The sequence below is a fragment of the Trachurus japonicus genome, chromosome 2 (assembly GCF_045865225.1).
Source record: "Trachurus japonicus isolate A0001 chromosome 2, Traja_1.0".
In the NCBI taxonomy this organism is placed as follows: domain Eukaryota; kingdom Metazoa; phylum Chordata; class Actinopteri; order Carangiformes; family Carangidae; genus Trachurus; species Trachurus japonicus.
In genome coordinates this window covers 11101237-11124936 of record NC_140908.1, presented here as the reverse complement: position 1 = coordinate 11124936, position 23700 = coordinate 11101237, and the positions used below count along the sequence as shown (strand labels likewise).

At 41.9% G+C, this 23700-nt stretch overlaps 3 protein-coding genes and 1 non-coding gene across 4 annotated transcripts; 2 read left to right on the top strand and 2 right to left on the bottom strand.

The window, feature by feature from the left end:
* Positions 1-13291: 13291 nt before the first annotated feature.
* ccdc122 (coiled-coil domain containing 122) lies at positions 13292-14815 on the bottom strand. The gene is made up of 5 exons (XM_085803452.1): positions 14693-14815; positions 14180-14578; positions 13957-14073; positions 13774-13847; positions 13292-13613 (listed from the first exon to the last, which is right to left on the bottom strand). The coding sequence occupies exons 1-5, from the start codon at positions 14798-14800 to the stop codon at positions 13541-13543; spliced, it is 771 nt and encodes a 256-aa protein (XP_085659578.1). The 5' UTR covers positions 14801-14815; the 3' UTR covers positions 13292-13540.
* Positions 14816-15452: 637 nt separating this feature from the next.
* mtrf1 (mitochondrial translational release factor 1) lies at positions 15453-19842 on the top strand. Its single transcript, XM_085800975.1, has 8 exons — positions 15453-15999; positions 16562-16659; positions 16748-16829; positions 16961-17068; positions 17147-17319; positions 18097-18214; positions 18326-18561; positions 19217-19842. The coding sequence occupies exons 1-8, from the start codon at positions 15597-15599 to the stop codon at positions 19337-19339; spliced, it is 1341 nt and encodes a 446-aa protein (XP_085657101.1). The 5' UTR covers positions 15453-15596; the 3' UTR covers positions 19340-19842.
* Positions 19843-19955: 113 nt separating this feature from the next.
* wbp4 (WW domain binding protein 4) lies at positions 19956-23180 on the bottom strand. The gene is made up of 10 exons (XM_085800960.1): positions 23058-23180; positions 22814-22886; positions 22660-22722; positions 22041-22167; positions 21727-21939; positions 21550-21620; positions 21376-21451; positions 21065-21279; positions 20749-20984; positions 19956-20641 (listed from the first exon to the last, which is right to left on the bottom strand). Coding segments are annotated over exons 1-10 (1278 nt in total). The 5' UTR covers positions 23060-23180; the 3' UTR covers positions 19956-20439.
* Positions 23181-23600: 420 nt separating this feature from the next.
* On the top strand, positions 23601-23672 carry trnae-uuc (transfer RNA glutamic acid (anticodon UUC)). The gene has a single exon. It is a non-coding gene; the product is annotated as a tRNA-Glu (tRNA).
* The last annotated feature ends 28 nt before the right edge of the window (positions 23673-23700 follow it).

Below are 23700 nucleotides of genomic sequence, written 5' to 3'. Positions count from 1 at the left end.
GCTGCAGGGAGGGAGGGAGCTACTGGGCTGTTTTAAACAGAGCATGCTGAACCTATGAGCTCCTTCACTGGAACAGAGGGACTGTTTTCCTGGAGGGTTACTAATGAAAATACAAAATCAACTGACATGTATACAGTATATTGTCTTTGACAGCAAGGCACTCCAGGAATTGTCTTGTAGAAGCGTTGTGCTTCAAAATAAGAGCTTGTCAGATGAATCCTCCACAGAAATGAAACATTTATACTGTCAAAGTCGATACATGTTGTGTTGCAGCTTCTAAGGCCAAAATATGAAACCTATGACTAGAGTATAGAGTTAAAATTACCACCTTTACAGCAGAACTAATACATTTACAGCCTGTTTTCATCTCTACAGCTAATTTCCTCCTTCATAAAGTTGTAGAAGGGTGTTTTTTAAATTTTATTTCTACTCTGTGCTTCTGAATCCTGGATCAATCTCCAAAATGTAAAGATTTACATCCGTGTGTCATGTTGTTTTGCAGATGCACTCATTCTGACTTCCTTTTCTAAAGTGATACAGACCCAGTGAGACTGGCTCTATGGAAAAATGACCAGGATGTTTATTCAGACATCTGACCAACACTTCAAAATGACCTTAACTGAGAGCAGTGCATGTCTGAATAGGCCTTCAGTTACAACAACATCCACCCTGCCTGGAGCCCGGCCACTGGCTGCATGCTTTCCACTTTATTTTAAGTATTTGGCTCATCTGAACTTGCCTTTACTTCCCCGCCTCTCTGCATGTGCATATAACATGAATTATTTATTAAATCAATGGAGGAAAATGCCCATAAAAATAGGACGTGGGCGAATCTGAAAGTGTTGGTATCACTAATGCAAGCGCTTTGAATTTTTTTTTGCACACTTTCCCCAAACACACACCCACGCAGATGATGATTTTTTCATGGGGATTTGTCATTTCGTGAGCCTGTGTGCATATGTGTGTGTGTGTGTGTGTGATGTGCCTGCAGGCCCCTGCAGCAGGTCCGTTCCTCGGCATCCTCCTGTCCTGTCCTCACTTGTCCTCCACCCAAAGTCACATTTCCCAGAGACACGTGCCCCCACCCCACCGCCGCCACCAGCAGTGCCGAGCAGCAGCCCTCTGAAATCTCAAAACAAACCACAGAGAGGGCGGCACGCAGCCCTCTTCCCCCCCCCCTCACTGGGGAGAGAGGGGGGATTATGGGGGATTACGGCCCTCTCTTATCCTCCACTTTTCCTCCCTTCAGCACCTTCCCTCGCTGTCTGTGACTTGTCAAAACAGGAAAAGTTTTCATCCTAAAATCGCCACCGGTGCAAAATGAGATTCCAGACGTGCAGCAGACGATTCCTCTCTGCCCAGCTGAGCATCTGAAATATTTTCTTACTATGTCAGTCTGGTTTGACTGGTTTCTTGCATCATTATATCTTTTTTAAGCAGTGTGAAGGACAACAGCAAGCGTCTGTTGAATGAAAACACAACAACCACACCCATGGGTGGTGAGGATAACAAAAAGTACATGAGGAGACAGATTTTTGGGTCAGTTGTTTTGACTGTCTGCATGGTGTGTGTGTGTGTGTGTGTAGCCAGACACTCATTACACCACTGTTGGACTGACACAGCAGGAGAGACAACAACAGGCCCAACAAGGCTACGTTCACTTAAAGAGCTTTGGTGTTAATCAGGTTGTTTATGGTACAGACTGCTCCACTTTATTAGAAGGACGCTTGAAGGACTTGACGTTTCTGAGGCAGACGGTAAACAAAGTGTGTGGTGAGACGGCGTTTTTGTCAAAATAAGTGTATCGGATGATGACAGGCATCAGGTTGGAATGTTATACAAAAAACAAAAACAAAAAAACACGTGTGAAACTTCCAGGAATATGTGGTTGTTAACGGGGTAGTTGCAGAGACTGCTTGCCAAAAAACTGCCCCCGACGGGAACGTGCATCAGCATCAGCAGCAGCATGAATTTACCTCGAAAACAACTCAGTCTTGTAACGTTCCTTTATTATCTCATAGCGTGGTGAATGTGCAGGTCACAACTTGTCCACCAGAGCGTTTTGGAGTTGTTGGATTGTGTATTTGATGAGTTTGATGAGGGAAACCAAGAAATCCCATTAGCCTCCGAGCAGCTCGCAGCTCTGCTCTGCCATTCTAAAAATAGCTTGCACCGACAATTAAAGGTAACGAACCTACTCCTAAAACTATAGGGATTATGGCAATGGGCCAATTTGCCAAAATGTTGAACTATCTCTTTAACACATTTCATATTTAGGTCAACATGCAAAATCACAACATCACATGTGAGCTGCAACATTTCGCATGTTTTTCACACTTTCATAGGGGATGTTCTGCAGAGATAAAAACACAAAAAAACAAAACAAAAACCACACGAGTCGAAGTAGGCCTAATACAGATAGTTTGGCCGCAACGTCCCAATTGTGTCAGCACTGTGTCTGACCTACAAAGCATTTTGTTTGTCACACACGCACCACAAAAAACAAGCTCATCCTCGCCACATGTTGAAGCAAAGAGAGGGACGTGGCATTTCAAGTTGAACAAATCCAATAATACACAAGCAAAGGAGTAAAGATTGAAGATGTTTGCTTTAATCTAAATAAGAGCTAACTAGTCAACCAGCTGTATCTTGTGCAGGAATGGCCAGAGCTCAGCAAACAGATAACGGCCTCATGCTGTAGCATCAATAGTAATTGATTTGCATCCTTATATAGTCTGACTGACATCAACTGTTTCATGAAGTCAAGTGCAAGACAGTCTGTTCTCTGGACCACAAAGTTGCTGATCAGCATCACTCAGAGGGCACGCACGCCTGCCACGGCGCCAGCAAAATGTCCTTCCTCTCCCTCCACATGGACACATGCACTTCAGACCAGAGGAAGGAGAAGTCTCGACCTCGCGTGATACCGTAACGTGACCCTAAAAAACACAGAGCGTCTCAAAAATAGCCTCGACAGTCAGCAGCAGGCGCCGGTGTTGCCTCTGGTTAGCACGCAGGCTGTCAGAGTGGATGTGACCCGGTTCAGAAGGACATCTCTGATCTGTGATGTGTAGAAAAAGAATACGATTTAGACTATTTCTTTGTGCAAAATTCACCACAGCTGGTGTTTTTGGAGCAGGTGTGCACCAAATGGCCCAACAAAGCCTGAAGGCCTCTGAAAGAAACAAGGAGGGCTGATCTGGTTTTGCCAACAGCCTCTTCCTCCATCAGCCTGGACACTGAAAGCTGTGTTTATTTTGGTAAATAAGCATCATCTGTCTGGCATATGCCGACACATCTACAGGAAGGTGCAAAGCCCTTTCACAGAAACTCACAAATCCCACTTTTTGTTTGCAGGGAGGGAGACAGGGCGTGATCAGTGTGCAGATCATTTGACACAGCAAACTTGAACAAACCCTGACTTTCCCTCAGCGTATTTGCTCTGAGATCATCTTCCTCCGCAGACACAACAAGGCCGTCCTTTGACGTTTTGTTTTCTTTGACGCAGCATTTTTGTTTGCCTCCCCTCCTGAGCTCAGTCTAAACAGCTGTTTAATGTAGATGGAGCTGATCTGGGTCGGTCAGGTGTGCAGAGACCACGCTGGACTTCAATTCTCTCTCTAAGTCACCCTCTCTTTTCTACTCTGACTGCATCTGAAGCTCTATTTCTGTACATCCTCCCATGCCTTCTAACCCTCACTTGTCTGGTACATGGTGTTCAGCCGCGCACACATGCAAATATAAACACACGCATGGTCTGAGGTCAGCTTTCTATCGCTGCAGCGTTTCCTGTTTGCTTCCTAGCAGGAAGAGGAATCAGCCGCCTTCTCTTTTATTCCATGTGTCGTCAGGTCACGCTTCCATTGTAGCCTAGCTTTTGTCAAAGAGCAGCGGGAGGACACACAACTTCTTCTTTTCATGTGCACTCAACCCAGACACTGACAACACTGATTTTAAAAAATGGTAACACTTTATAATAAGTCCTACTAAGCATTAGTTAAGCATTAATAAATACTGAATTCTTCATTTATAACACATGAATACTCATTAATATGTATTTTATAAATAAAGTTAGTGCTTATCAATGATGAATAAAACATTAACTGTGTTTATAAACTACATACTAATAGTATTCATGTGTTATAAATTATGAATTCAGTTTTTAGTTGAACTCTTCAGATATTGTTTCATCTTTTCAAGATTAATTATTATAAAGTGTTACCAAAAAACAACTCTCCATCTCTTCAAGCTAATGTAATAAATAATCATACATTTAAATAAATATTGCACATTAAGAGCATGTACACCTGACCTTTGTGAATACCACATCACTGTGGGAAATGATTGTAAATAGTCTGGTTCCTGAGCTTTCATCTAAACGTTTAAGTAAAAAAAGAAAACCCAAGCATCTTCAGAAACCCTGGACGTGTGCCTTTAAATTCTTTCCTCCTCAAAATCTGTGGGTCCATCTCATCACGTTTTCAGTCGGGCTCCAGGCAGCAGACAGCGACACGTGGAGCCAACATCAGCAGGAAGAAATGCAGGCTGAGGCAAGAAGAAGAGAAGAGCACACACACACACACACACACACACACACACACACACACACACACACACACACACACACACACACACACGCTATGGGTACACACTGTCCATCTGCTGTATCATTACATATAGCCTAGTAAGTGACTGAGGCGAATCAGTGCTGGACCATCGTTCTTGTAATTGACATGTTATATAACTTTACATTCATTCCGGCCCATTACAGACATGTGACCCTCAGCTGGACGCCACCACCACCTGATATTAATTTACTGTCATCAACTGATCATCAGTGAACAGGAACAGACAGAAGTCTCAATTTTCTTTTCCTCTTTGGTTCAGGTTGAAGTCAAAGGTTTGATCAACAAAATGCACTTCCAGTGCTCAATATGCAGGAATGCTCTACACGCCGTGTTAATTAAAGTTTCCAACGCTCTCCAAAAGGTCATGACATAAATCCACCCTGGATTTGACTTTATCTCTTCAGACTGACAAACACATCTAACCTATTCGTAGTGAACTGAATGTTCTCACGTGGCTTTTAATAACATTTTTAGCTTTTTTTTTTTTTTTGAATGAGAAGAACGTGAACCGATGGGAAAGTATCAACTCATCCGTTAATCCAAGCCTTTACTTTATTCATGTATTTGAATAGGGACAATTTGTCCTATAGCCTACATCACACAATTTAGTTATTACATTAAGTATTGTTTATACATGAAGAGTTAAACTAAGATAAAGATAATAATCTGTCTAATTTAACACTACACCACACACTCAGACTGATACAGTGATAGATATGGACATAGGCTGAGCTGATATTTAGGTCAACCCTACTGTTGGCAACACAGTGTAACCCACCCCCTCCTCTCTTTAGCTGGGGGGTTTTAGGCTCAGAGAGGTACAGGATGTTCTAGCATAGTCTTCATATTGTATACAGCCGATTAGTATGCAGTTACACACACATGCATGACAATGGGTGGCCCAACTTTAGCCCTGTCATTGCATAGACTAATTCTTTTACTTTTTTTTTCTTTTTTATATCCCCACCAGTGTAACAGAACAGGTGCAGAGCTGCATTAAATATGACCATCAGGCGTGGGGCACAGAAAGCCTGCAGTACACAAAGTTGCTGTGTAGCAGAATATATTGTTTTGCCCAGTGGACATATGTTTTTAAGAGCCTAGTCTAGCTACTATATTCCATCTTTACTTTTCCCCTCATTCAACTGTAGCAGGGAAAAGACATACGGTATTTAATATTTGTTAAAGAAACAACAAAAACTTGATTATTTTAAACCAAATTTTTACTTTTCACATTTCTAATGTCTGTGTTTCCTAAAATATGTATCATGTTAGTTGGTGTTCAGGCACGTGGTAATATGCTAATTAAGCTGTGTGGTCGTTAAACTGTGATTGGCTGTAGCGGAAGGAGGCGGGCCCACCGGCCAGACTGACCGCGCCCTGATTGGACCAGCGCCTGACCTCAGCCAACGATCACCATGACGTAGTAAGTGACCAGGTAACCGTCGCTAGCCAAGCGCTAAACTTCGGATCAATGCAAATACCTAAGTTCGTTGTTGTTTAATTGAAGCTAGTTGATGAATTAACACGTGAAACTTTGTGTTTTAGCATCGACATACGTGTCGGTCTATTTTGAGACAGGTGCTGTCACACAGTTAGCTGAAAATTTGCATGTTGCAGTCTATGGTTGCACCCCGAGTCCAGCTTTGAAGCTGCTACAGTTACGGTTAACGTTTGCTCCCTCAAATGTCACGGCTGCCTCCCCTTGCCACACCTGTTCCCCTATTTTCCCATCCACCTGACCATCCCCTCCATGTGTGTGCCAACTCTCCAGGCCGTCATTTGCATATCTGTTAACAACGACATTCGTTTCCTTCCTGGTTTGTTTACTCTGTCTTGATCTTTTTTACTCTGCTGTGTCTTTGGATGCTGAGTTTCTCAGTGATCAAACAAAACACTAGTGTAAGACATAAATTAAAAGCTACTACATTGCATTTATCGAATTGACACTACAGGGCTCCAGACTGTACATTTTTCATCTACTTGCACATGTGCAACCAGAAAATTTGCTGGGTTTTGTTGTTGTTGTTGTTTTAAACACTGATGAAACATGGAAGGGTCGACTAAAAGAATCTGGAATCTGTCATTAAAGGTCCATTTTGTAAAATGAGGGGGAAAATAATGTTTAGGCTATTTATGAACGTGAAACTCTTGAAACGGGCTCTCTGGTTGGCTGGATTTTCCATTCCGTTCACTACAAACATGGCTGTGCAAGATGGTGACACTCTCTAAGACCCTTATGTAAAAGAAGAATTAGCCTATAAGGCTATGAAAACCAACCAGATTTTATTGTATTGTACAAACATATTCATTGGCAGTATATTTAGATTTTGTCAATAAACTTTGACAAATATTAGGCCTACACGCTGGACCTTTAAAGGTGGCAGGCCAATGTGTGTGAGGATCGATTGCTTTGCAAACCGATTTACAGTGTACACCCCTACATTTTCTGCTTTTGCTCCTCAACTTTTAAGTTAGGGGGCCACTGTGCTCCTGGTATTAAATGTAAATCTGGAGCTCTGCATGGAAGATGATTTCCTGCTGTTTTTTTCAAACACTAACCCATCTCCTGAATCTCCTCTTGTCCTTAATGCAGAATGATAAACCCACACAAGGAAACACATGAATACAGACCAGACAGAGGAGGCAAACTAAACTAAAGCAGGTCAGTATTCCACCTGCAGTCACTTTACACCAGAGCGTGGGTGGACTCTGTAAAATACTGCACATCTCCACAGAATTCAACAACAAACCCGCTGCCTTTTCTAGAGTCGTACGGGCTCTGTATTGTGTTAATTTTGTCAGAGCTGACGTGACATAGCTGCTGTCAGGACTCACAAAGAGGCTCCAATTAATCTGACAGCGATGTGACAGTAAAACTTGTAATGCGTCATGTTGCAGAGCCATTATTTTCAGAAGGAAGTCTCTGCACACAGGTATGAAGCGCCATGGCTTTAAACTTCATGCAGATGGTTTGTGGGGCCTGCAGCCGCTCAGACCGCTGATGCTCTCACACACACACACCACGAGGAAAAAAAGGCCAACATTGGCATCTGAACACCCACACACACCTGGCGCAGAGAGCTAAGTGGTAAACAAACAGCCTCTTCACAAGCAGGAATTTAAAAAATGGCTTCAGGGATTGTTTGCGTGATGTGTTTATCTCCGTGTGGAGCGCCTTTTTTTTCTTTTTTAAAGAGAAGATCAGCGTTGATGTCCTGTTTATAGCGTGTGACCTCCTCTGTGTCATTATCTCTGTAGCTGGCAGCGAGACGGACGCTGCAAATGTCCCATATTTAGCTGCAGCGCTATTCGCTTCTGTGCACTGATGATTTTCACAGAGAAATACAGAAGGAAAAACTGAAACTATGACATAAATATATCAATATTCAGTATATGCATTGATAATAGTGGTAGTTGATGCAAAGGAAGCACAGCTGAGAATGAAAATGTCTTTAGATTTGAAGGTTTTGCAAACAAATCAATTGCATTCATCAGTGTCTGTTCTCCTATAATGAGATGAATCTGAACTTTTGGAGAAATTGTGTAATTTTTGGTTGGTTTTATTGTTCTCAGTCATATACGCTCAGGAACATGTTAGGAACAGAGCACAGCAGTGGTTTTCATTGGTGATGTTCAGTGCCCTGTGTGAAAAGAAAAGCAGCACCACAGAGTGATAAAACTGCAGCTGTGGTTTGACTGAGCCTGCGTGAAGGGAAATAAACAGGGAACAGTATGTTCAGGACATTTCTGCCTGTGTGAGAGAAGAGGAGATCCTTTAATCTCCTCCATTGCTTCTCAGTTTCATTCATAATTTACTGCCCCACTGTTCTGTCTGCGACTGGGACACAGAGAGGAAACAAGCCACAGCCTGCCCCCCTCTTCCAGTTTGCACGCACACTTGTTCTTGTGACGTAATGGACGATCTGGGACTCCCTGCCGCTCCCTTAGCTGCCCTACTTTCTGGCTTGTGGAGGCACAAAAATCAGCCTCCTCATCTCTTGTGCTGCAGTTTCAAACAGGGCCCACACTTCCTGCATCGCTGCACGCACCATGTAAATCATCTATTGTCCTGGATTACACTGTTAATAAGCAGTAAACCACACCACAGCTGTGCTGGTAAAACATGATGATTTGCATTTGTGACCATCAAACTAGACAAATCAGACTAACCGGAACTCGTGTCCTCAAATCTAGGACATTTTCGGGAAAGACACGGTGTCGCACATTTGGATCAAGCTGCTTATTTTAATTTGGATCACTGCGTGCTCTCCATCCGACTGAAACAAGAGGATTATTAGCTGCATCATGAGCCAGATGTGTAGTATTTAGAGACGAGATGAATGAATTGTCTGCTTTTTCTTTCTATTTTAACACAACACTCGCACACTGCTGGCTTCAGTGGAGAGAGGACACGTTATAGGCTACATGTCTAATGCACGGACGTGGGCGGCCGTGACTCATGCAAACATTACACAACACATGATTAGAGATGGAAAAAATGTAACTAGTTATATTTACTCAATCCCTTTTTTAAACTTATTTATTTATTCTCTTCTCTTGTTTTGTTCTCTCATCACACTTTATCTCTTATTTAACTCTGGCTGCTGTGTTATGTCTTTCTTGTCTTGTGCTGTGTCATGTCTTTATGTTTGCTTTATGTTTGTCACTTGTATTGCACAATAAGAATTAAAAAAAGATTTGAAAAGATATACGTGGAATAAAAGAAGCTCAATTAAAAAAAAAAACATTACAGACAATAAAACTTCAATAGTTTGGCATTAACCCTTTTCTTAAATGTTTCTTAATCATTGTGAGTACTGGAGGATTTAGAGACATGACTCAATAGCTACACCCCACTTTAAAGTACAGTACGCTGTGTGTACATGCCCGTGTGTGTGTGTGTGTGTATGGATCATGACTCATTAGTGTAAATAAGATATTATCTGTCCCAATCCCTGTTGCCATGGGGATACAAGTGTGTTTCTATAAGCACACTGCCCATATGGACGATATGATATGAGCCACTGAATGTGTGTTAAGAAATGTGTTGTTGCTCATCACGGATGCTTAGATATGAAAGTGAGTGTGCGTGTTTGTTTATGTCGCTCAGGTACGTAGTAGGAGGGTGTGGCTCGGCTATCAGCGTGCCTGTGGGTTGAAGGTTTCATTTATTACTCCTATTTTTGGCTCGGGCTATTTCCTGGGGTTAGGAGACGTCTTTAGGCCACGTCATGCTCTCGTCTCATGGTGACAGTTAACCGTGCCGATCAAAACATTCCCCAGCCGCACCCTGAGAGAAAAGCCCAACGCCTTCACCTGGTTTCTGTTTACACACGGTGCCAGGGACAGAAAGGTCAAATCCCAGGACAATGAGCTGAACCGTGAATGAGTGACACGGCTGACTGTTACTGTTTATCCCAGCAGATGAAAATAAGACTGCATGTTTAAAGGTTTTGTCTACACGTGTTGTTTAGTTCTCGTTCTCGTCCCCACTTCTTTTTAATGTGCTTAACTCCACTCCAGGGACATCAGTGTCTCTGGGACACTGTTTTGTCTGGAAAACTTTACAGAGACAGTAATTACCTGAACAAACAAAAGAAAGCAAATAAACTCTCCACAGTCTCTGGAGGTAAATCCATACTTAAGTTGACTATAGGCTGTTTCCTGGCAGTCTGCAAAGCTTTCAAAGCCACTGAAAAACAATTACTGGAAGCTGTCAACCGCACTTATCTCTGGGAATTGATGTTTTTTTTTTATTGAAAATCTTTTTTTTAAATCACGACTTTTCTCAGGTGCACACTCAGAGTAAAAACGTCGTTGTTTGCACACAGCAGCTCAGCTGATTGTCTACATGTACACAATCAGTAGAGTTGATGTGCCACCCATGCAGCACTCAGCAGCTGTTGGGTGGGAGTCAGGCCCCAGGGTGGGAACAGCCTAGGACATGGTTGGTTTGTGGTTTTAAAATGTGCACAAAACTGTTTTACGATTTATACATTTTGATTTGAAAAAATCTAGAAAGATTTGGAGGATATAACAGCAGTGTGATGGGCATTTGTTAATTAATTGATCAATTAAAGGTCCATTGTGTAATATTTGTCAAGGTTTATTTGCAAAATCTGAATATACTACCACTGAATATATTTGTGTAAGTGTATAATCGCTATAAAATAAAATCTGTTTGCTTTTCATAGCCTTAATTGTTCTTTTATATATACATATAGAGAGTATCGCCATCTTACGCCGCCATGTTTGTACGAAATGGAAAATCCAACCAACCAGAGAGCATGTTTCAAGAGTTTCACGTTCATAAATAAGCAATAGAATTATTTAATAGATAAATTGTCACTGTTTTCCTCTCATTTTACACACTGGACCTTTAAGCAATGGATTGTTTTTCCTCCACAGGTGCGTAGCTTGCTGTATGTTGCGGCGAGAAGAATTGTTGGACGACGTTCTTTCTTCTCTTTCAATCCACTTGATATCTGAGGTAAACATTGATTACGACTGGAAATGCCCTTTAACAAAGCGAAAAACACTTTTCATGGCAAAGCGTCTTCAAGGTTGTGTTTTTCATTACAGTCTGGTGCTGAATTTACCAGCGATCTGTCAGTGCTGCTGCAGTCTGATCCCTGGGCTGACGTAAAGAGATGAACAAACTGCATCTTGGAGCAGAGCCTGGATACTGCGCTGCGAGAAACGGCACATCTGTGAGAAATCCAAAGAAAGGTGACAACAGCACATATAGGTGTAATGTTTTCATAGGTGATGGTTGATCAGGATAACCTGGTTTCAAAATGGCTGGCACCGGAGACACACAAACGCACTGACCCGCTTTCTTAATGCAGGTGAAAACATAAAAAAAATTTGAATTCGGAGACTTTGGGAATCAGCAAACACAACTACAGTATGTTTCAGCAGAGCGTGCCAAACTCTGCTGTAAACAGTAGTACCAGTTCAAGAATTTATTACACTTGAGGCATGCACATAACGATTTCTCACACTCACCCAGGTCAGCTGTCTTTGCTCTCATGTTAACAAATATGGGCAGCCGGCCAGAGCTGCAGATAGGTGTAAATCTGCCAATCAGAGACACTTTAGTACAAGACTGAATAGCTGTTGGAATAATAATCATGACTGAAAAGGATGTAAACACCTCAGCCGATTTATCGTCTGCTCATTGCAACACACCCTGTTGATGCTTTTTAATAACCTTTAACTGCATGGATATCTGCAAGAGATGAGATGAAATGTTGCCCAGAGAAATAATTCATTGCTCTTGGCTTGCCAGGCTACTTTTATTGGCAGAGTTATTTATGAAAAGGCCAAAACAAGGTGATAGAGATGTTTCCTGGAGGGAGGCATGCCAGTTTTGCATAAACTACATTAGAATAAAAGTGTGGGACATAATATAGTAAAAGAAAAAATTGACAAACGCTCCCAAGTGTATTCATTTTCAAGCTCCATCTGGCTGGTAGATCCCTAAATCCCCCCTCTATGTTTTTTATTTTGGCAGCCAAGTATACTTTTAAATGATGGTAGATGCAAAAATAGAGTAGACTAATGTGTCACAGCTGAAGAAATGAAACCAGATGGATGGAGGATATGACTTTTTATTAACTTATATTAACTTTTTTACAAAGGAACTCTCATCAAGTGATCGTTCATCCGATGGGCGGGTAGTCAACAGGACAAGAGCAGAGGTTATGCTAATCAGGTCAGTCACACAGGGCGGTGCTGCAGCAGAACACACATCCAGACTGGCTGGATATTCTCCTCAAAGGAAATGTCCCATTTCACTACAATTTGTGGTCAAGTGAGTAATGAAAACAGCCCATAGTTTTGGATAACTCATCACATGTTGCTCTTCACCTCCCACACCGTGCACTAGACTCCTGGATTGTTCATTAAAGCAGAAGAAGAGATGATGGCTCACCTCACGGCTTTTCCTTTTCCACAAATACTTCTTGAAATAACTGATTTTATAGGTAAAATGTTATTAACTGCCAGTCAGCCACCAGGTGACATACAAAAATGACAAAAACACAAAAAAGTACCTATAGAAATATGATCTCATTCTGTGTTAAAAACATTATATTTTTGCAGAATAAATGCAGAATGCACCATAAAGCATTTTTTCATCTTTCCATTGTGCTATAGTGTCATTTGTATACGTTTCCTTTTGCATAAGCAATTCTGTGACTTCCACTGGCTTTATGTAACTGTTCTCCCAATGCAAAGGCACGTTCAGTCTATATCTTGATGTCACAAGTTATATCTTCTCTCGGATGCTGGTGCAATGCATTCTGATGTGGACGTACTTTTCTGCAAAAGGCTTTATCGTCGTTTAATGAGTTTTGGAGTTATGGCTGAAGTAGCACAGTCACGCCCTTGTTAGCCGGCGGCGGGGCTGTCACCTCGCGGACCGTCAAGCGGCCCGGTGAAGCGGAAGCTGGAACAGCGTGTACCAAAACAACAGCATCACATCCGACAGTTAGAGTGTGGACACTTGGCTTTTGTTCTGCGCGGGTCACTATCACACACCCACACCCCGCTTGATATTGCCCCTAATTTAGTCTTAAAAACAGCCTCTTAAAAACAAAACACCCCTGAGTGCTCTTCTTCTTATAAAAGGAAATCAAATAAAATGATAACAGGCAAATATTTCAACGTGTTTATTGCTTTTCTCTCTAACACGACACGTGAAAGAATCCAGCAATAACTGCCATGTTAACATCTGGTAATAAACTGACCTATAATTGTCCAGGTGAGGGTTTTATGATCAACTCAAACAGAGAACTAGACATTTAGCCGACACTGCTGCCCCCACTCGTTCAAATGTAGTAATAACAAGTTCAAACAATTCTTCCTTGAACAAACAGAACCATAACAATAACACCGGCTTTCATTTAATTTGACTCCTGCTGCTTCGTGAGCTCAGCCAGCCGTCTCTCCATGTGGTAGATGTCTTCAGACATTTGCCTGAGGTAAAGAAAACATAGTTTTATGTCAAATGTTACTGCATTAGTGGGGTAATGCGCCTTCATATATCTTCCAATCCAGTTACAACAGATGAAAAAAGCTGTATATATAATATATATAAAATTTGCTTGTTGTATATGTGTGTTTTGTGTGTTTTCACCTGTTGGCAGCCTGGGCCCTGCTCAGCTGACAGTGGAGGCGCTTGACGATGGCTTCGTAGCGCTTGTTCTGGATCTGAAGCAGTAGAAACACAAACAAGATAGATGTTGCACATAATGTTTTGGGGTTTTTAACAGGAAAACATCACCAGGTTCAATGATTTTGCAGCTTTTCTTTGTTATACCTCTATGTCTCTCTTGAGCTGGGTGTGAGTCTCGTACTCTTTTTGCAGTCGCTCCCTCCTCTCAGCTGTGACCCTCCTCATCGCAGAGATCTCCTCCTTCAGACTGTCAACCTCTCTCTGCAGGGAAAACAAGCAGAAGAATCAAATGGTTGTCAACACTGCGTCAAATAACGTCAAAGGAAATGGAAAAGGATGTGACATTTGAGCAAAGAGCTTTCTTCACCCCTGCAATATGCACAGTGTTTCCATTTGGATCCTCCAAATCCTTCCTCAGCTCTACTTTCTTCTGTGTCAGCATCACAACCTGCTCTCTCTTCTCCATCAGCTTCTTGTGGACCTCGGTCTGGCTCGCCGCGTGCGAAACAGCCGCTCTGTGACCCTCCATCTTCGTCCGATAGGTGTCGAACCCTGCCCGCGCCTGGCAGGATTTCTCCTCCTCTTCACATATCTGAATCTGGAGTTGTGCGTTTTCTTTGCTGATGGATACACAGCGATCGTGCAGGGCTTTTGTCTGCTGCTCCAGGTTCTCCATGTCGCCCTCCAGCATCAAGATCTCCCTCACTTTAGACCTGAGCTCCTTCTCGGCCTTCTCGGCTTTCAACTCAGCATCTGACAGAGTGGTCTGCAAAAGGAGGCACAAGCACATTGCAGTTATTAATTGTTAAAAAGAAGAAGTGTATAACCACCTTATAAACCCATAGGGAAATGTATTATGGTATTAAAGGTGAAGGTGAACCTGCAGGGAGCTGAGTGTCCTCTCTTTCTCTCTCAGGGCCTCAGTCTGGGCATTGCCTTTTTTACTGACATCCTCCACTGCTTTGGTTAATGAAATATCAGGATTCATCTGTGTTTCTGGAGACAAAACTGTCAGTGAATAGTGACTTAACCTACTGTGAAGTTTTGCAAAACGTCATGTCCGCTTAAAATGCAATTTGGGGGATTTAATGCATCTATTGAACCAAGTTGAGTAAGCTAACATTTGCTACCAAAGTTCACATTAATGCAGATGGTCAAACACGAAACCAATTCTGTTCATCATATTTCGTTAGTTATGTATATTTAATTAATATTAATATCTATATACATAATAATAATAATATTATTAATTTTACCTAATTAGAGGCTTGAGTTTAACATTTTAATCTCAGTTAGCAAGCAAGTGTAACACTGTTTTAGCTTGGAGATCAAATTAACCAGCCACCTGCACCAGTCTTAAATGAATTATAAACCATTTCTGATGTGGATATTTGGATGGGCAGATATATATTTTTTTATATCCTATAAATTTAAAATGTAAGTTTATAAGGCTAATTATTGGGCTGAAATGTGTAGCATTAAGCTAACTTAGCGAGCTAGCTGATGTCAAACTGTAGATTTGGTGGTTATATTAACCTGGGTGCTATTTACTGGTTTAAAATGTTAATTTGTTAAATAAATGAACAAAGTTATACTACCGCTGGGGCCAAACTACTGTACACCCGAAACTACAGCTCCCACAATCCTTCACTTGCGTCTCCTCGACCTCGTTTCCCGAACCACTTCCGGTTTATCTTGTTGCTCGCTACAGCTGCAATGAAAACACTTACACAACACGTGTAAATGTTGTTTTTCTATTCTCTCCGTGCTGTGGATATAGTGACATGATGGTTAACCGCTGGGCTGGACTGTGTACTCTGTGCAGCCGTGTGGTTCACAGCAGCAGAGGACGAAGAGGAGGCTGGAGGACATTGACAGGAGGATACACCGGTGTGAAATCCAGTGTTGGCATCACACAGGTGTCCCACTGGGGTAGAGCCACACCAAGGCGGCTCTGTCACAGTGATCCTGCAGACTTGTATCAGCATGAGTCTGTGCAGAGATACCTGCAGCTGCTCATGGAGGAGTTCAGACACCTGAGTGAGAAGCTACAGCATGTTCACCTCAGTGAATCAGACAGAAAGGAGGTGACCAAGAAACACACAGAGCTGCTGCCTCTGGCTAATATATACAGCAGTATCAAACAAACCCTGAAGGACCACGAGGAAGTTATTTCACTTATGCAAGGTGAGTATTTCTGTCAATAACAAATGTTAGGCCATGAATAAAGTAATTTTCTGGTAAGTACATAGGAAATTAAGTCTTTAAAGGGGACATATTATGCAAAACTCACTTTTTCATTGCTTTAGTATGTGTATTTGCGTATCCGGAGTGCCTCCTCACCCCTTAAAAGTAAGTTTTGACAACTACGTCAACATTTTGTAAACTGCCATAGTCAGAAAATATGTCTCTTAACAAGCCGTTTTAATTTGACCCGGCTTATTACATCACAAGCTGGGTGATTTGCATATTCAAGCCCTCGCTCCCATGGTTACCATGGTTACCTCAGCTACCAGAGTGAAGATTCTAAACCGACCGTTTAGAGCAGGGCTGTGAAACTGGTGTGTAGAGAACCCAGCTGTGCTCAATCTTTTGGTTTTTCTGACCAAATCATGTTACTAACATTACTTTTAGACATCAAGGTACCATGTCAAGAAGCAGAAATGAGCATAATATGTCCCCTTTAAATTACGCCCTTGCCTTAAATTGGCAAATCAAGTTATCTTCTGTCTCTGTTTTCCCTCTTCAGATTCAACTGGTACCAAAGATGAAGATGAACAACTGACGCAGCTGTTAAAAGAGGAGGAATCACAAATCTCCGGCAAGATTCTGCAGTTGAGAAAGGATGTAAGAAGAATAACGAAACCATGATCAAATGTGTCCTGAAATTAGTATCACATTCAGCACTGACAACTGGATCCTTCTTTGTCTCCAGTTGATTAAAGCACTCGTGCCCACCGACCCTCTGGACTCCAGTGACGTCCTGCTGGAGGTCGTGTCAGGAAGAACAACAGGAGGTATGACCGAATACAAACAAGTTTTTTTCTCAGTGTTTCAAACTGACCAAATAAATTGATATTTTTTCTATTTCTTTTGTAGTTTACACCTTCATTTTATTCTAATTCTATTATCTAATATTTGATTTTAGGTGACATCTGTCAGCAGTTCAGCAGAGAAATGTTTGACATGTATCGTGGTTTTGCATGTTACAAGAACTGGGACTTTGAGGTTTATAACTTCACACCTGCTGAGTATGGTAAGTCAAGTTATGTGTTCACCTTTTTCTATATCATTGTATCATTTTTCTATAACATTCATTGTCTGTCTGTCGCAGGTGGTTTGCACCATGCAGCAGTACGAATAACTGGGGACGATGTGTACAGACATCTGAAGCACGAAGGAGGAACACACCGGGTGCAGAGGATCCCCGAGGTGGGCCTCTCCTCTAGGATGCAACGTATTCACACAGGAACCATGACTGTCATCATCCTGCCTCAGCCAGTGGAGGTGCACTCTCTTTACCTCATTCTCTCTCATCAGTGTGTGTTTGTTAAAGTACCCCTCCCGCGACCCTTTTTGGTCATTTTAAAACCAGCTCATTAGCAATGCACATTAGCAATGGGCCTCTGGAGGGTGGGCGGAGACTGCGCTGCTCTGCACCTGCCCAGCCACCCTCTTGCCGCTCGCTGACAGCTGGACATTGTACAATTACAGATTCAGTGCGTTTAGCGTAAAACTCCACACTGGGGTTCCTTGCTCAAGGTGCAAGCTGCTCTACCAGGTGAGATATACCTGTTATACCTTGACAGCTACACCGAGCTGTCAAGCCTTTCACCTCTGAGCCAGATGCAGAGCGGGGCGGGAGCTTGTAGCACTAGTGCCCTCCCCTGGAGCTGTGACACATCAGCTCCAGTCTCCCTGAAATGGCCAGTTTGCGTCTGCCATTGGTTCACAGCAATTTGAAGGCAGAAAAACGAAATGCAAATGCAATTTTGCACTTCCTTTTCTGCTGATATGTGCTCTAACACAAGAAAAATGCCACAGGAACATGTGAAAAGCACAAAAAACACGATTTTCATGGGAGGGGGGTCTTTAAAGAGTTAATTGCCATAATCCCTATAGTCTTAGAAGTAGGTTCGTTACCTTTGATTGTTGGTGCAAGCTTTTTTTAGAATGGCGGAGCAGAGCTGCGAGCTGCTCAGAGCTACGCTACGGAGGCAATGGGATTTCTTGGTTTCATATGAATTTATCCCCATTTGTGTCCATTCTGTTTTGTTTTCTTAGTTCGACGTCCACATCGATCCAAAGGACCTTCGCATTGACACGTTCAGATCTCGAGGTGCCGGGGGCCAGAGTGTCAACACAACAGACAGCGCAGTGCGCGTCGTTCATCTCCCCACTGGTAAATGCCAGAAGAAACCATGTGTAGTATTCCTGAACATTTACAATCAGCTTGGTTTTTATTTCATACAAACATTAGGTTTTCATAATTTATAATTTGTCCTCCCGACAGGCGTGACAGCTGAATGTCAGCAGACTCGCTCTCAGCTGCAGAACAGAGACACCGCCATGCGAGTGCTGAAGGCCCGTCTCTACCAGAGCATGATGGGTAAAGAGACTGAACAGAGGCAAACGGCACGGAAGCAGCAGGTGGGCACGCGCTCACAGTCGGAGAGGATTCGCACCTACAACTTCAGCCAGGATCGTGTCACAGACCACAGGACCGGATACGTCACCAGAGACATCAAGGTTAGAAAGTAGCAGTGTCTCCTATTGAGCATGATGAATAATAAGAAATGTGTTCATCAGGGTTCCTACAGCTTAAGCCAAGTTAAATTTAAGACTTTTTAAGACTTTTTTTCAGAGCCACTTGAAATTAAATTTAAGACTGACTTCATAATAAACACAAATGCAGAAAAAAAAAGAAAAACACCACATCAATTACATAGGGTTAGGGACAATTTTACCCACTTTCCTATGTGATCCAAGGTAAAGTGACTGCTACATGAACATTGGATTGTGTCTCTTTCCAGCTGTCCTTTCAAAATAAATGCAGAAAAAGTCCGGAAAAAAAAAAAAACACTGACTCGGGAGCTGGTGGCGGTGAGAAATTTAGCGTTGACGGCCGCCACTAACTTCTCTATGTCGAAATGTTACCAATTATTTTGAGATTTGAGACTAATTACAACCATAAAATACCACTTACCATGTGTTAACATTTTTAAGACTTTTGAAAAATTGATTTAAGACATTTTAATGCCAATTAAGGCCTTTAAGGTTTTTAGATTAATGAATTCAATGCCTTTTAAGACTTTTTAAGGATCCGTAAGAACCCTGGTTCATGTGTATTTTTAAATATCTCACCAAGTTAAATCTAAGTTCATATGTTTTGATTCATGTGCAGGAGTTCATGAGAGGAGGGGCGGCTCTCGATGACTTGATCTCTGACGTCCTTGAACATGCAGAGAGGGAGGCTCTTCTGGAGAAGGTGGAGAGCAGCAGCAGCCTGAGACGATCTGCAGACTGACGCCCTAAACAAGTTCCTGTCAGGTGGACTGAACATGCACTATGTGGTTTAGTGTCACAAACACATTTTATAGTACTGTGACTGCATACCAGGACTGAATATTTATTTATTGCAATTTATGCTTGTGCAGTAGTCATATTGCAAGGGACACCACATACGAGTAATCATCATTTATGATTAAGACTTTATTTTTGTAATAAAATATGAAATTATGTATTTTGTGCTATGCTAATTTCCTGATTAATGCTCCATATTTACAGATCATATTTATGTATAAATCAATATATTACTACTACTACAAAAACATCATAGTATAGTCCAGTGTTGACTGTCTGCAGTGAATGTAAACAGACACCAGTACTGTTTATTGTCAGTAAGTATTCTTCATGGTTCTCTGCCAATCAGGGTGCGGTAAAACCACCTATCAGCTTTTTACACACACTCACCAAAAGCGTGTCACACCCTGCGTATGTTTGCCAGCTGACCAGCAACCACTGGTGTGTACTGTAGGGTTGTTTTTGTTTTTTTCACTTAAATGATTCCTTTATTTTTTGCTAAATATTTCCCTCCTATCTGTTAAAATTTTCAAAATGATTCTAACGTTATTTTCTCAGTATTCACACAGCCATCATTTATTGACATCACATTGTCCCCAATCTTATAATGTATGACATTCATTCACTTTAACAAACAAGTACTGCAATGATATTTCCATCAGGTTGCCTTACTAGACTTAACATGCACTGGTAAAAAAAATACAGCTATGGAAAAAAAAAATGTTTAATTGCTTCGTATGGACACATCTGAGATTACCAGACATGTCTTCACTAAAATGATCACACCAGGATGCCTACAACTGTGTGTACATGGGATAATACCAACCTGAAGACCTTTAAAGTGTTGCACCCCATTACGACAGATCTCAGTACACAGAAAAGAGCATAAACTCTATCCACGCGTAGACATATTTAAAAAAAATAAGACTGAAAAAAGTGTTACAAAAAAATATTTGTGCACGCTTCAAAAATCAAAATTGTTCATCTAAATGTGAGCGTCCCTAGAAAGAGTTGTACTCATGTGACGGTCTCATCCTGGGTGCGTCAGTCGTCATTGTCTCTCTGTCGGAGGCTCCTGGATTTGCCGTTCTGTGTCTTTTTCCTGAATGAAGCGGGTCCGCCGCCTTCGTCTCCCAGGGAGGTGATGACACGCTCCCTGAACTTGGGTTTGGGCTCTGGCGGCAGCTCAGCCGCAGCACTGGCTGTTCCTCCCTCCACCTGGGGCAGCTGTAAGTCCACCTTGGCACTGGAGAGAAAAGAAATCAGCTAGTGGGTCATTGCATGGTGTAGCATTACTGTGATCTACCTTTACTAATCAAACAGCTCTTAAACTGGTTCAGACTCTTCACTTACAATGGATCTTCCTCCTCCTGGATCATTTCCCAGACCCCATATGGATTGGCAGCTTTGGGCCTTTTGGCTTGTGGCGCCGTTCGTGTCGCCTCTTCCTCTTTCTTCTCCTCAGGTTCAACTGCTGTGCTTTGCACCTCGTCCTCTTTTTTCACTTCTTCAGCATCCTCTTTTGGAGTTTCCTCACTGCCTTCATCTTCTTCTTCCTTTTCTGAGGGTTCATCATCTGCTTTCCTTTTCTGAAAAAACAAACAGATCTCAATTTTTTTGTCATAGAATCTGAACCAGCAGACGTTAAAATATTTTTTTTTGCTCTCACCCTGAAGCTGATCTTGGGGACTTTGGGCTGCTCACTGTCTGGTTGAGGGACCTCCACCTCCTGAGATGCCTGGGCCTCACTGGAGCTCTCTTCCTCTCCCGAAAGCGGCTCGACCTGAGGGGTCGAAGGCTCCTCCTGATTCTCTTCGTCTTTGCTGGACCCAGAACCAGATGCCTCAGTCGAAGGGAAGTCTGCTGGTTTCTCCCAGCTGGACTCTGTGAGGTGAGAAAGACATAGCGTGCAATTATCTGTCAGAATCTCAAAAAAAAAAAAGACAAAAAAGATGCAACTGTAAAGAAAGAACACTCCACCTCCAGTCTCTGTATTATAGTAATATGTATATCCATCAGGACTGACGGCTTCCAGCCAAGGACTGATTGAAGAACTCTTAAGAAAAACACAACATGAATATATAGATTAAGTACAATACAATGTAGTTTAATAACAAAAAAAAAACAGAGAAACAAAAGTATTTTATTATTAACCTCGGTCTGTACAGGTTCTGCAGAGGCTGAACTTCCTCCCTGGAAACCCTCTGGTGTTTCCCATTGAGATTCTGTAGGTAGAAATACATAGACAGCATCATAACACGACCAAAGAGTCAGTTTTACTGAATTATTGAAGGAATATGTTTGTAAAAATGACAATATTGGTGGTCATACCTCCAGTTATCGTATTGTAATAGTATGTGTTTCCATCATCTGTTTGTCCTTCAACCCAGACCTGCGTCTCTGTTTTCTGTGTGAAGGTGAAGTTCTTTCTTGCTTTGCCTTGTTTCTTCTGCTGTTTTCTGGGCTGGGGTTTTGCTTTAGGTGGTTGTTGTTGTTGTTGTTGTGGTGGTGGCCGAGTGGTTGTTGTTGGTAGGGCTGGTAAACCTGAACATAACACAAAAACAATCCAAAGGTAATAAACAAAGCAAAAGTTCCTTCTACACAGACATGTTACACATTATTTTAATAAACTGTGAAACACTAACCTGCAGCCTCCCTCTCCATCCTCTTCAGATCTTCCTCATACGCTTTCATCGCAGCCTCCTCCATGGCTGCAAACTCTTTGGACATACGCTCCTCCTGCTTCGCCTTTTCAATGCTCTTCTTTTTAATCTGCAGTGAAATAAAGATAGGACGACATGAGTGACAGCTGCTCATAGCCAATCAGAAGAGAGCTCCCAAAGTCAGAGTGACATGCCTGGACCTTATCTCCGGTGCCAGTCCTGAGAGCAGTGCCAAGACAGGCAAGTTTTTATTGGCTGTTTAGTACTGATGCCTGTGTATGTCACTAAGAACCACTTCTGATGAATACTGAACATTTGTACTTGTGATTAAAAGGAATATCAGTTAGGGAAACAACATTTGGCCATTTAATGGAGCATTATTCAACCATTTTAGTACATTTTCCTCATAAAATATCAAATATTTGATGTTTTTAGCATCTCACATTTGAATTTGATGTTTTTCTTTGTAACACACTACAGTAGATTTCTGGTGCTTTCTGGCTTTTATAGATTTATGAAAGAATAAAGAACATAATTGATTAGATTAATCTATATTTAAACAAATATTTAGTATACTCAGTATAAAAGTAAATGTAAATACCTCTGTAATTTTTGCGGCCACATTTTCTTTGTGATTTTTTCCCCTCTCATGGAACTCGACGCTCTGCAGAGAAAAACAATCAAACGTGAGGATACATTAGCATTACATGTGTTTATTCCTCAGCAAAATACACAGCATGTTTTGACGCACTTACAGGCTTATTGTCAGCAATCCAGCACTTGCAGTACTGGCAGAATTTCCTCGGCTGTGACTTCCAGTAGTCGGCCCTGAAAAATGCACAAAGACTGTTAGTAGCTCACAAATGTGAATGAGTTAGTTTACCCTTAGCATCAGCAGCTAACGTGTTTAACTGTCTGAAATCCTGCCCAGGGATAAATCATTCACAGACTCTGCTGATTATGACCCAGTGAAACCCCCCAGTGTGGCATTTTACTTACATTGTTGTTACGTCAGTGTGGGATCAAAATCTGATGGGGAATTTAAAACAAACCAAATATACAGAAACAACCGCTTCCCACATTTCAAGAATGACAACACCGTCCGCTGCTGATGGCGTCATCACCCGCCGCCGAACAAACGAGACCTGAAACCAGCCTGAAACCACAACACATCCTGATGGACTGTATGGCTGAAACGAAAAAGAAATACACAAAAATAATAATTAAGCAAATGCTGAAATGAATGAATAATACGATATTTTTTGAGAGGTTGTGGGACAGCGTGATTGCAGTGGCTAGTTTGACTGCTAAGGTCGTCAAGCAGCATAGATACATATACCTATGGTCGAGCAGGACTGCCACCTTTTGTTTTGATATTGTATTTCATTTTAGTAGTTTAAAGCCTAAATGTGATACTGTTAGGACAAAATTTAAGAAACACTTTTAATCGGCCATGCTGCCAGAAGATGAGATGAAGGAGTCATCATCAATACCGGTGTTGTACATATATATAACCCATCGGTCTTATTCGTGATCGTCTGGTCCCATATGGTCTAGCGGTTAGGATTCCTGGTTTTCACCCAGGCGGCCCGGGTTCGACTCCCGGTATGGGAACAAAGTTTTTGCTAATTATTAATTGCAC